At 47.6% G+C, this 13,978-nt stretch overlaps 2 protein-coding genes across 5 annotated transcripts in view; one reads left to right on the top strand and one right to left on the bottom strand.

The window, feature by feature from the left end:
- The window catches only part of SYN3 (synapsin III), a 465,532-nt gene that overhangs the window by 277,019 nt on the left and 174,535 nt on the right, over positions 1 to 13,978 (bottom strand).
- TIMP3 (TIMP metallopeptidase inhibitor 3) overlaps positions 1 to 13,978 on the top strand; it is a 57,419-nt gene that overhangs the window by 39,136 nt on the left and 4,305 nt on the right. For 3 of the 4 annotated variants that reach the window (XM_032646270.1, XM_032646272.1, XM_032646271.1), the window contains 3 exons: positions 5,302 to 5,384; positions 12,320 to 12,431; positions 13,133 to 13,254. In XM_032646270.1, coding sequence (XP_032502161.1) covers positions 5,302 to 5,384; positions 12,320 to 12,431; positions 13,133 to 13,254 — 317 coding nt within the window. The remainder of the gene's footprint in view (positions 1 to 5,301; positions 5,385 to 12,319; positions 12,432 to 13,132; positions 13,255 to 13,978) is intronic. The other variant, XM_032646274.1, reaches the window with a different exon arrangement.

Genomic DNA, 13,978 nt, shown 5'->3' with positions numbered 1-13,978 from the left:
TTGCAGAGGCTAAAATGCAGGCTGTCCACGATGCACAGGAAGTGAGAATTGCTTAGTGGCTGAGCCAGGTGGGCTGGGGGATCTCCTTTGTTGTGAGTACGCTGGCCTCAGAAAGGAACTTTCCTTTGCCATCCTTTGAGGATGACAACTGGGAAATAAACATCAGGTGACCATTAGACAAGCTGGATTGCAGACATCCCTCCTTCCTGATTTCTCGAGTGCTTCCATGGGAGTGGGCATCATTTTAACACTCCCAGACCCCTCTCTTCCTTAAGTCCAGGCCTGAAAGACACGTGAGCCCAGGGTCTAGGCTTTTGTGCCCACCTAGGTCCTGCCGGCTGCCGTCAGAACAGTACCTTCTCTGGGGTTGACACTAACACTGATTTCTGCTTTTGGAGAAATTCATTCTGTCTACTGGCCAGGTGTACCTTAGTTATCCTCCCTGTTCTTCTAAAGACCATACCTTAAGCCAGCAAAATCATTCTACAGGGCCTTTGAGAGACAGGTGTGGGGCAATGTGTGTGTGTGGTTGGGGGAGAGGTAGTATCTCACCCACTAGATGGCTAAATCAACTCCTACATCATGGAGAGGATCTGTACTGCTCTTGACAGGATGCTAAGATGGGCAGAATCTGGAGTCTTCAGTTGGTGTACATTAATCCAGTTAAGGGATCCTTGCTCCCAAACCTAGCCAAACTCAGCCTTCCAGCCCACTGGTAGGAAAGTCCAACAATCAGTTTGGAGTAGAAAGGTCTGGATTTGACTGAAGCTAGTTGGATGGGAGGTGGAAGGAGGGAGTGAGCAGCAGGGGCCAGCTCATGGGTGTTTTATCCCTCTTTGAGTATTCCGATGAACAGCAGATGTGCAATTTCAGGACACACCAGTAAGCTGCACTGGAAGCAGAATCCTGTTGCCATCAAAATTGGTTTTTGTTCAAAACTTATGCTGCTTGTGGTCTACATTACCATGGATGGGTGGGGGCAGGCAGCACACAATTATTTCTGGAAGGGATGTGCCTTGTTTTTGCAAGCTCTTATTATTCCTCCCCCAATAAAAAAAAATTATTGAAAGGAAGGAAAGATAATTCTATAGATCTATACATTTGTACCTGGATCCTAAGGTGTATGATGTATTTAAGAGGGCCCCACATATATTTATATATCTATGTGCCAATAATATAAGTATACATAGCCTCGTCAGTTTCTTCTTACATGCTTTTAAATTAAAATATTTCTTTTGACCTCCACACTCAGAAGCCCAGGAGCATAAAAGGCTCCAAGACTGAGATTCAGGCTACACCTCACCCCCACTTCTCTGACTGGTGCTAGCCATGAACTTTTAAACTTTGCCTTCCCGCTAGACTGTACAAGGTGGGAAATGGGACTTCTATGTCTTGTCGTCACCTCCAGCAGTACCCAACCCATTTTCCCAGACGCCAACCCAGTTCACGCCCACGTAGGTTTACCTGCTGGAGGACACTAGGGAGACAGCGTGGGCGCCGCTCCACAGCATGGAGGAGAATAAAGAAAACCTGTGTCCAGCTAAGCCCGTCTGTAAAGTGGGCTTCCAGCCACATCAAGATGGTGGGAACGGCCAGACGTGCTGCCAGCTCCAAGTTTGGAACCGTTTTCTGTTGTTGCTGAACCGTGACCTCCCTGCACCTCCCCTGTTCACTCTGGTCCCTGGGCCAGCGAACGCCTTGGGGGCACCCTGATTGCCAAACAGGAAAGTAAAAAATAGCACACATTTGAATTGCAGAGGAAAAACTGAAGCAAATAAAGACATATTAATTCACAGACCAAATAGGCGGATTTGGGGTTGGCCAGCGATTTTACTTTGGAAGGACTTTGCGAATCTATGTGGGAGAGCAGAATGTTATTTAATTTTAGTTCAGTTTAATGCAGTTTTGTTTTTGTAAGGAGAACACTGGTGTGGCCTCTGCACTGGGTCACCTCTCCTTCAATCTTTCTGGACCATGACCATGGGATCTTGTTTGGTACTGGCAAGTCACTCTTGGGCTACTGTGGATGATGAGATGGGATAGGTACCTATGATGGCGTGGGTGCTCCAGGCCTAAATAACACCTTGTAAGTTTGTTTTGACAAGTTAATGTGTGCTCCCCCACCTCTCCCTGAAATTTTACAAGACCAAAGTATTTTGATCAGCTTACCTTTCTCCTCATCCTAAGCAGAACCCCCAGGTTTTAGCTTATAGTGCATGTTAGAAGCCTAAAGATACTATGGATGGACACATAACAGAAGTCACGGTAGTGGTGGTAATGCTAATAACAGTGACAGCAAACACATAGGGTTTGGGATGGGCCACACACTGTCCTCAGTTTTTGTGCTACTTAACCCTCACAGCAACTTTATGAGATACTGTCATAGATTAGGAAACAAGGCACAGAGGGGCTTAGTAACTTTCCTAAGGTCACACAGCACCAGCGCTGGGATTCAAACCCAGGCAGTCAGGCTCCAGGGACCTGGCTCTTCAATGCTATGTCATGTTGCTGCTCTACTAGTAATAAGTATATCACTTATAAGCCACGTGATGGGCACTGGGCCAAGACAATCAGAGATATTTAGGAGGAAGGAGCTCTGGGGACACAGGGGTTTGCCTGAGGCTGCATGGTAATGGTGGAACTCAAACTCAAATGTGGCTTCCTGATTACAAAAACTTACTCTCTTTTCCCTGAACTATTCTCAGATGAAAAGGTTCCAAGCTCAGACCATTTCGGGGTAAGGAAAGAACTGACTCACTGTGCATGCAGAAGCTTCCAGAAGTACCCAGCTTTATAGGACAGGTCTGCTTATGACATGTTATGTCTAAATGAAGTCAAGCCATTTTTGAGCCAGGAAAGGGTAGACGTTGCTATTTAAAGGAATCCCTTTTGCTTTTTTTCCTCCCAAGGCAAAGACTCACTCCTTCTTTTACCTTCTGTATTAATGAAGAAGCAGAAGATGGAGCCAAATCAATTCAGGAAGAATCAATAGGAAAGTCCTGGCAGACATGCCTTCTGCCCAACAGTTAAGCTGTTACAACCTGCCTGTGGGAGTTAATGTAGAGGAAATAGTCCCTGGGGCCTCTGGGAGGATGGCTCCCTGCCAAGGATGCTGTTTCAAAGTCAGACACAGAGGTGGGGGCAGAATCTTTAGGGAACTTGGCCTGGGATCTTGCCAAGCTCTCGTTTTTACAGCAGACTTGGAAACAGCCACTTGCCTCTTCCCAAATTGAGCTGCCTCTGCTGAATTGCTAACTTTGCCACCAGGCTCCGTGTTTTGCCATCCCTGGCAAGTAAGGTTTGGAGGGGCCATTGATTCATCTGGATCCTGACTTCAAGTCTGACTGGGAGAATAGGCTCCAAGCTCATCTGGGAAGAAACAGGATAGGATTCAGCTGGGTAGGGGAGTTGGTTCCTAGTAAGGAAATTTTTAAGAGATTAGAGACAAGGAATTGAGAAACATGGTGGGACAACCAAAACGGGGAAGGATAATGAAGCTACCAGAATAGGCAGGTAGGGGTGTGTGTGTGTGTGTGTGTGTGTGTGTGTGTGTGTGTGTGTGTGTGTGTGTGTGTGTGTGTGTGTGTGTGTGTGTTTGTATAAAGGGTAATCTGTTTAACAAGCATTTATTGAGCACCTGCTCTTTTTTGGGCTAAGTGCAACGTGAGGTAAGAAAGAGTGATAAGATCCTAGAGCTGGAAGAGTTCAATTTGTGATTCAAACACGGCTGCTATAAATGCAAAATCCACTCCATTCTGGTCAAAGTCCTAGCATGAGAGCATCCAGCCCCCCTTGATGGAGACACTTTCTGCCCCCATGACAGCACCACCTCAATCCCCTGACTTTGTTGCTAGTTCTTGTTATTAGATGACTTGTTCTTTGGCTGAGCCAATGAACGCAACTTCTTTGCAGTTTCTGAGTTCTGTCTTCAAGATCTGTCCACTTGCTGGTTTGACAAATATTTGAAGATAGCTTCTTCACATACAATAGAAAAAGAAGCCTCTTATAATCTCCAAGTCAATCCCTCTCTTCTCTGTATTCTTACTGCATGTAGTAAATGCCTTTCTTCCAGCCTTTGTCACACTGGGTCTAATTATTTTTGTATACATAGTCGACTAATATTTACTGAGCAACTCCCTTCTACCAGATGTTGTAGTAAGAAATTTCATAAGGTTTTTTGCTTAATCCTCATTCCAATTCCCTGACATAGGTAGTACATCCTCTTTACAGATAAGAAAATTGAGGCTCAAAATGAGGAAATGGTTTCACTTCTCTGTCAGTTTCCTCATCTGTGTAATGTGGATGCTAATACTGACCTTGTAAGGCAGTTGTGAGGAGTAAATAAGTAAAATGTACTCTTGCATATAGTAGGTGTGCGATAAATGGGAGCTATTTTTTCCAGTAACAATCCTTCCATGGGTCAGCCCGTCCCGTTTTTATCAATAATGATGAAAATAATAATGATATTAATAACATTAATATACACTCTGTCCAAGACATAGTGCTGAGAGTTTTCCACACGCATTATCTTGCCCAATCCCTTCAATTCAGGTAACTGGTAATATTATTATCCTGTTCTGTAGAAGGGGAAATTGGAGGCCAGAAACAAAGTTACTTGCCCACAGTCATAACAGCCACAAAGAACAGGGCTGGGATTGGAAGAGTCTGGTTGGCTCCTAAGCCTCTGCTCCCAACTGCTTCTTCCTCTACCACATCCTTATTGAGCTGCTCTCTACTGCATCCCTTGCCATCTAAGTGCTGGGGACCAAGGGCCCCATCAGAGTGCCAACTGGGGCATGGAGGTCAAACTGGGGTACATCACAACCCTGTGGGTGTATTAGGATGCATGCAAAGGAAGAGTCCCAAATGAGGTAGATCTCAGAAAGCGGTCCTGGTAGAAAGAGAATAGGTCTGGGAGACCATGGGATTGTCAGAGGTGCAATGGAATGAGGGCAGGAGGCTCTAACAGGAGAAGTAGATTTTGGATTATGGTGAAACCACAGAGTCACTCCTCCAGGGGTGAGTACAGCCTTAGAAATTTCCAGACTGCAACTATGAGTGTTTAGGGAAATTAACTCCAAAGATGTGTCTTCTCTTCCTCTTCCACTCCTCCCTGCCCACCCCCATCCCAGTGTCTCTTACCTGAATGCTTGCTCTTATAAACACAATTCTAGTTGCTTCAGAATTACAAAGAAAACAATTCCAGACATACTGGGAGCTGGATGCCCACCCTGAGATGTGGTCCCTAAAGTGGTTCACGCCTCCCTAACTTCCCTGTCTCTGTCTTGCCTTCTTCTACAGTGATCCGGGCCAAGGTGGTGGGGAAGAAGCTGGTGAAGGAGGGGCCCTTTGGCACACTGGTCTACACCATCAAGCAGATGAAGGTGAGTGACAGCAGCCTGATCCCAGGATTCAGGAGGGTTTGGGGTTTTTTTGTCAGTCTTGGCCAATGGAGGCAAGTGGGGTTGGACTTAGGGTTTGCTCAGTGTCTGAGCCCCAGCCCTAGCCCCTCCACCTGGCTGGAGAGGGCATAGATGAGGCAGCAGAAAGGGACAGGTGGTGGTGCTGGTGCTGGCTGCTTCATCCCAGAGCCAGGGCCAGTGGAGTCCCTCAGAGGCAGCTGTTAAGAAGCTGCGCTCTGGAACCAGACAGCAGAAAGCCCTGTTACCTAGTAACTATGAGACACTGGCCAAGTCACTGCCCCTCTCTGGACCTCAGTCTTCCCATCTGTAAAATGGGGGGAGGGATGTTGACTAGATCGTCTCTACAGGCTCTTCCGAGGTCTGACGTTTTAGGATTCAACAATGCCTACTGGTTTTATGCAGTCACTGAGGTTACAACTTAGGTTTAACCTCTCAAAACTTTACATTAAACTTGTGCTGATCACAGGAACCTCAAGCCAAAGTAGGAACTTCACCCTCTCTCCCTATTTTCCCGGCTTTAATTGTCTTCTTGCATCCCAGTAGTTAGCATCGTTTACAAAGCACGTTCATATAACTGAGCATATTTGTGAGGATGTTAACATTATGAAGCACATTCAGGAAGTATATGCCCTAAGAAAAAGCACATCAGATTCAAAACCTAGGGAGCCTGCCTCCTAGTCTCAGCTCCATTCCTTCACTTGGCTCACTTGCCTTAGAATTGTCCCTTTTCCTGGGCTCAGTTTTGCCATATGTCAACAGTGTGAGGCTGGGCTGGATACCCCTAAGAGCCCTCCTGGCAGGCATTTCAGGATTCTAAGTGCCCTGGGACACGGGCTGTGTTACTTCTAAGCAGGAGCTGGTTTGGGTGCCTCAGCACAGAGGACTGGGGCTCAACCCTGAACAGCTTGGCAGCTGGTCCATCGCTCCACCTTTGTAAGCACCTCCCTACATGCAGCACTCTTTGCCAGGGGCTGTGGAGGCCACAAGGAAGATGCGGTTCCTATGTTTAGGAACTATAGTCAGGTGGGAGAGAAGACGCATGTGCAGGACTAATCAGGAGTCTGAGATGGGGTGTGCCCAGGTCCCAGGGGACTGCTACCCCTTGTACTCAGTGCTCACATTTGCGTTCCCAGCAATTAGGGTGGGACCAGCAGGCAACAGGGACTTGGAAAATGCTTGTCCATCTAATGAGGGGATGAGTGTGAGACGCACTGGCCTGAAACTCCCGAGGAGACAATTTATGGGTAGAATTGAGAGGGGGAGTGACACAGCCCCTGGGTTGTAACCAACCATCTCAGAGGCAGACCTCCAGGCCTCATAATTCCTGCATCCTGAGGCCTGAGGTTAGATGTACCGAGTTTGTGGAACCTGTTGCTTTGGATTCAATTTTGGAAACATCCACAGCATTCTGGTTATGTAATGTCCAGAGTCAGCCCTGGCCAGCTGCCCTTGGCTGCCCAAGCTTGGTCATGGGACCAGCTTATGTCTTCAGATGGCCATGGGGAGGGAAGAGTGGGTGGAGAGGGGACCAACAAGAGCAATAACAACCCAAAAAACCCACTGTGCAACCCCTGGCAGCTGGCAAGCAAATGCAAAAGCAGATTAGACAAAAGCAGAGGTTCAGGAGATGCATTCCCTGCCTGCTCTGGAATAATCCTTCACATTGTGAGATGCACTATGGTCAGCAGAGAGCTGGGAGGGGAAGAGGCTGGGAGCAGTGTTTCCTAAGTTTGCCTAGCTTCTCTCCTTCCTTCAAGGCCTGGATACCAGGGTGACTAGAGGCCCTTGCTGTGGGCAGAATGTCCCATTCCCCCTCACTGGGAACAGCCTCTGAGCAGTGTTTAGAGGCCAAATAACATTTGCTCAACCATCCACTTCAGAGGACACACACCCACTCCCAAGATGCTGGTCTTTTGTTGTCCATTCACCATCTTTCACCCAGGTCCATGGATCAGAGTGCTGGACATTAGAAAATAAAATCCCTTGATTTACTTGTGACAGAGGCTCAAAGGGAAATGAGTTGTCCAGAATCACACATTTAATTAAAGCTAGATCTGGTTCCCAAGCTGAGGTGTCAGGGTTCCTTCCCAATCCTGTGTGCTCTTTACAGTGACTCCCAAAATCTCCCTGCCATCTTTCTTTGATCATCAACCACTATCTAGTACGTTTTATTAACTCTGCCCTGCTACCAGCCCAATATTAGATAACATATAGAACTGGTCATTGCCCTTCTATCCAGACAGGCCCCTGGATTCTGCTGGTCTCCAGGTACCAGTCTGCTAATCCAAGAAGGTGCGAGACAGGAGCAGGAGTAGGCCATTCAGTCACCCTCCCTCCCTCCCTCATGTCCTTTCTTCTCTCCCTCCTCCCCACGCTCTCAGTGCTTCTGTGCTTTGCACTGTGATTTTTTGAGCTGAGGATGCAAAGATAATTTTTTTTTTTTTTTTGCGGTACACGGGCCTCTCACTATTGTGGCCTCTCCTGCTGTGGAGCACAGGCTCCGGACGCACAGGCTCAGCAGCCATGGCTCACGGGCCCAGCCGCTCCGCGGCATGTGGGATCCTCCCGGACTGGGGCACGAACCGGTGTCCCCTGCATCAGCAGGCGGACTCTCAACCACTGCACCACCAGGGAAGCCCCAAAGATAATTGTTATAATGATGGGGGAACAATTCTCACAACAACTCTGTGAAATAGATACACATTATCCTTTATTTTACAGGTGATATTTGGAAAGGCTAAACAACCATCAAGATTGTATAGTCAGAAAGTAGTAAACTAGAGCGAAATTAGCGTTTTTGCCTACAGGGAGATTACAGAGCAGTGGAGCAGCAGGCTGATTCGTCATTCCCACCCACTTTGGGGGCTCCCCCCACCCCATTTGTATCTAGTTCCCCTAGGGAACAAAAGGAGGTTAACTTGGGTTTGTGGATTTGTCATCTAGCAGTGTAGCTCTTGACTTGCAAAGGGTGTATGGAAAAATATCTTTGTAGGAGGGAAGGGGAAGAGGCCAGAGAGGGGAGCCTGCAGGAGTTTTGGCACTGGTCCCTGGGCGCTTTGTTCTAGCGGATTAGAGTCTACCCCAGAGAGTCAGCTGGGGAAAGCAAGGACTCCCTTAGAGCAGGACTAAAGGAACGGGGAAAACGTGAGAATTTGAGCTGCTCTGTCTGACCTCTCTTCCCTCTCAGAGTTCCCACCCCCTCCCCCCAAAACTTCTCACCAGATGAAAGGCAGGCAGACCCTCTCCCATATGCTAATTCCAGGGCCTCTGGTCCTCCTCTCAGGCATCTCTTGAGTGTGCAGTGACCCACAGGTGTGTTTGGGGGCAGGGGAAGGGTGTTAGAATGTTGAGGGAGCTTATTGCAAACCCAAACATGGAGATTCACTGGGGCTGAGGTGCTGGGCTGTGGTACAAAGGTGGAAGTTTCCAGAATTGGATGTTCTAATCTTTGGGGATCTTATCTCTTATCAGGACCATGAGAAAGCATCTGCTTTGCCTGTAGCTATAGTTTATGCCATGGAGACATGCTCTCAGGCTGGCTGCAGGGGACAGCACGTGGGGGACATTATGTCCCAGCTGGTCTTGGGAAAGGCCCATGGGGAGGCCCGCTGGTCATGTGCTGTGCATGTCCTGACTCTGGGCAGGACAGATCTGCTGGACAATCGGAATGCTTGGCCCCCAGTGACTTCCTTCCTTCAAGGCTTTGTCTAATCAAATGATTAATAGCAGGGTCTCGCCTTTGAAGCTCCAGCTGGAAGCCTCTCTGACCGCCCCAGCCCATGGGGAACTGTTCTCCTCCTCCAAATGCCTGCGACTCTGTTCTCATGTGCTCTGCCACCCCAGCTAGACAGCCCATTCTGTGAGAGAAAAATCCATGCACTTGGTACCTCAGTCAGGTTATCTAATGTCTCTGAAACTCGGCTGCTTATAAGAATCAGTTGTGAGTTTAAATGAGTTTATGATATAAAGCAGTATCCAGCACAGTGCTGTAGGCATGCCAGAAATATCTGACATAGTGGTGACAGTTCATGCTGCAAGTATAAAGACCAGACATTCCATAAGAAATAGGGAAAACTCCCCAAACTCAGAAATTTCTTTCCCACGTTATTTGTCCCTTCACCCCAAGGGAAGTTAACTTCTTAGAACTTCATGTAGATACTATCACAAAGCGAAGCCAAGCCCAGAGGCTTATAGAGTCCAATGTGGTGTATATACAATATTGCAATTAAATATTACAATGGAATATTATTCAGCCTTAAAAAATGAAATCCTGTCATTTATGACAACAAAGATGAACCTGGAGGACATTATGCTAAGTATAAGCCAGACACAGAAAGAAAAATAATGCATGATCTCACATATTTGTGAAATCTAAAAAAGTCGAATTCTTAGAAGCAGAGAGCAGAATGGTGGTTACCAGGGTCTAGGAGGTGGGGGAAATGCGGAGGTGTTGGTGAAAGGGTACAAATTTTCAGTACTGCAGGATGCGTAAGTTCTGGGGAGCTAGTGGACAGCATGGGGACTATGGTTACCAACACTGTACTACATACTAGAAAGTTGTTAAGAGAGTAGATGTTGTGTTCTCACACATAAAAAGGTAACTATATGAGGTGATGGATGTGTTAACTAGCTTCATTGTGGTAATCACAATGTATACATATATCAAAACCTCCCCTTACACTGATAGACTTTTTATCTGTCAGTCATACCTCAGTAAAGCTGGGGGGAAAAAGAGCAACCTGTCTACGTCTGAAACCTGCTTTAACTACTTGCACTTAAGTGATGAGGCTGGGCAAGACATGTAGGAAGAAGAGGACCAAATCCTACCCTCTGCTTATTACGAACTTTAGTATAACTGGCTTTAAACTAATTTTTACTAAAGGTATGCCAAGTGCTATTCTAAGGCATTTAATTCTCAAAAACACTATATGAAGTAATTGCTTTGCCCCAATTTACAGATGAAGAAAGTGAGGCCCAAAGATGGTACATAACTTTCCAAGAGGCAAATAAGTGGCAGAGACAAGATGCAGACTCTGGCTGTTTGTCCACAGAACCCGAGTTTACCATTAATCTTCCACTGCATCGGCTGGATTAGATTAACACCCTTTCCAATTCTGAGATTCTCAGATTCTCTGATTTCAGGACATTATAAACCTGTTATAACCCTCCTAAGTTTGTCAAACCAATTCTCGGTCTCTATGACTACAAACCTAATAATACTGTAGGATCAATATTTAGATCAAGCTGGATTATCATAAAGAAAAGACAACAAAATGAGTAAAACCTGCCTTTACCATACATTTACCATATTGTTATTTTCAGAATTGACCCTGAAAGGCAGCTCTGTATTTGTCAGACTCAGTCATTTATACTGTGTTAAGATTTTGGCTCCACATGCAAGTGCTAGAAACCATGTTAAAATAAAGGGTTCTTCAGTTCAAAAATAGCAGAGATGCCAAGCTGATTTCAACAAGTTGAGTTCTTACTGGGCAGGGGCTTGATTCTTACCCATAAAGCAGAAAAGAGGTACAGGGGACAGACCAACATGGAATAAACTGAGGCTCCAACAGGCTGGCCTGAAAGACCTAGAGAGAGTACTGAGTTGGAACACTTGCCAAAAAGTCAAGGGTCATCCACACCAAAGTGAGAAGTTGTTGGGCCTGGGAGTGAGTGCAGGGGACGTTCTCCCGAGGCCACACTTGATGGCATGCACACAGCAGCATGCTTAAGCATGGCTCCTGTTAAATCCAGAGAGGCACCATCCATCACTGAGGAAGTGGGGGGTAGGATGTGACACGCCCGTGCTCCCCGAGAGCACAGCTCAAAACTGAGAGGACAGCACTTCTCGCTGCTCTTGGCTGCATTTCCTCGTTCATCTGGAGAGCCTCCCGGGAAAAGAGGGTTAAGAAGGGAGGCCAGGTAAATTAAAAGCACCTGCACCGATGGTTGCACACAATTAGAACAGCACTCCCCTTAAAAAGGCAGAGGCTCCCAAACCCTGTCGGTCCAAGAGACCCTTTGTGATGGCAGAGGGCTTCATGGACCACCTACCCCCGCCAGCCAGTCGCCACTTAAAAGAAGATGGGGAGAAAGAAAAACAGCCCATTAGACTGAATGGGAGGCACTTAGATGAGACACCAATGAGGTGATGTCTGGCTTTTTATTACCATTAGTAAATTACTTATGCATGCCAGGAACTAAAATAGAGACGTTGTCTTATTGGAAACCCTTGGGATAAGCCTAGAGACCACCAGCCAACCAGGGCCTGTGTACTCTGAGAACTGGGGGATAATGGGATTGGGCAACACCTCGGTGCCCCCTCCCACCTCCACCAGCTCACATGGTTAGCAGTTGTCTCAACAGATCCGGGCCCGCATAATGCTCATCGACTTGACCTGGAATAAACAAGTGGGTTCAGCCTTTGTTACATTCACACCAGTGGCTCTGAGCACATGCTGACAGAGGAGGCACAATAGCTATAAATGGCATCTGCCTGCATCAGAGGCCCTTAGCCATGAACTTGTGAGGCTGCATTGGGAGACAGCATAGGATAATGGTTAAGAGCAGATTCCCCTGCTTGGATGCCTACCTCTGCTATTCGCCAACCGTGTGGCCTTAGACAAGCCACTTAATCTGCCTAGGCCTCAGGCTCCTCATCTGTAAAATGGAATGGGAGGTGTGACTGGATGGATGGGAAGGTTTCTCAGGGAAGGCACAACCCATGGCTCAGACAAGTGAGGAGCAGGTGGCCTCGTCTCTGAAGTGAAGACCCTGGGGTAGGTAGGTCAGTGACCGGCTACACGGTGGCCTATTAGGGGAATCCGATCCCACAGCCCAAATGACAGCATGTGTTCTGAGCCCTGGTCCCCCTCTCACGATATTCCTTCTGCCCACAGATGTACCGAGGCTTCACCAAGATGCCCCACGTGCAGTACATCCACACAGAAGCTTCCGAAAGTCTCTGTGGCCTTAAGCTAGAGGTCAACAAGTACCAGTACCTGCTGACAGGTAACGGCCAAATCCAGCATCTAGGCCAGGGTTTGGCCAAGGTCCACTGTTCCTTCACTTTAGAGGATGGAGAAGGAATGGTAGACCCAGCAGTGTTCTCAGGACGTTGGCGATGAGCCCACTGACTTATAAGGAATATCTAGTGTTGAGTCCATCTTGCTTGACCAGTGGTGGGAGCTTGAAGTTCCTACAGTGAGGCTGGATTTTAGTCTCCGCTCCACCACTGACTCTGGGGAGGAAACCTAGTTTTGCCTGGTTTTGCAATTTCTCAGCTTTACTGTAAATAAAAAGAAATTGCTAGTACCTATTGCTCTCCACATCTTAGGACAACCTATTAGGTCTGTCTTTGAAACTTATCCACCTTTAGGCAGTCAACGTAGAAAGGAAAAAACAAAAGCAAGATCAAAAAGCCATTGACATGGGAAGAGAATAGTTGGTCTCTGGCCCCAGCTCCAGTGCTTACTGGGTTTGGGACCTTCTGCAAATCGCTTAACCTCTCTGAACTTAATTTTCTGCATTTGGAAAATGGGAATACAACTCATCCTAAAAGGTGTTGGGGAGGATGAAATAAAACCATGGGACTGAAGAGTACGTAGCACAGTTCCTGGCCTAAGGGGGTTACTCAGTAGGTATGAATTCTTCCTCTTCTGGCTGGGTTCTGGACAAAATAACCCCCACTTGTTGTCCCTCTCCTCCTCTAGGCCGTGTCTATGATGGCAAGATGTACACAGGACTGTGTAACTTCGTGGAGAGGTGGGACCAGCTCACCCTTTCCCAGCGCAAGGGGTTGAACTATCGCTATCATCTGGGTTGTAATTGCAAGGTAATCCCCAGGGAGAGCAGGCAGGGGAGGTGCTGGCTCGCAGCCCCAGAAACATCAGCTCCTACAGTACTGGGCACTGGGCCGTGAGGCTGGGAAGGGTGTGCATGTCAGGCCTGAGTAGAGGGGCAGGTCCGAGAAGGAGTGGTGAGGAATGTTGCACCAGGCTGAGCAGTGAGGAAGGCGAGGAAAGAATGCCTTTCTGCTGTAATATGTGCTGCCCACTTGGCAGCTGCCGGGGCATGAGGACTCTTCAGCATCCTTGACCCCTCCCATGGCTCAAGGTTGTGGCAGGTACAGGATCCTTACGTTGGCAGGTCCTGCCCAGCAGCCCCAAGTGGGTTCACCTAGGCAGCTGACTCACTGGTGGCCCCCGCCCCAGGTGGGCAAGCTGGCGCAGGACTGCTGATACCATTTGCTGCAGAGGGTCACTCTTCAACCTGGCCCAACTCCTTGACGCAAGCACAGGGTCAGGGCACACAGCCTTGCTGCTGAGGGAGGCAGTTAGGCCATTCTCTCAGTTAATTCTCACAACAACTCTGCAAAATGGGACAATAGTGATTATGACTAGTACAGTTTTAATTGTCCCCATTTTGCAGAGGAGGAAACAGAGGCCTAGAGAGCTTAAGTAGCTAGCCCTAAGTCACACAGCTCACTAAGTCTGATTTCTAGCCTAGGGCAGCTGGACTCTACAGTGTATGCTTTAATCTTTCTAATTTCTCAATTC

This window comes from Phocoena sinus, chromosome 10 (assembly GCF_008692025.1).
Source record: "Phocoena sinus isolate mPhoSin1 chromosome 10, mPhoSin1.pri, whole genome shotgun sequence".
NCBI lineage: Eukaryota > Metazoa > Chordata > Mammalia > Artiodactyla > Phocoenidae > Phocoena > Phocoena sinus.
This window is presented reverse-complemented; position numbering and strand designations above follow the sequence as displayed.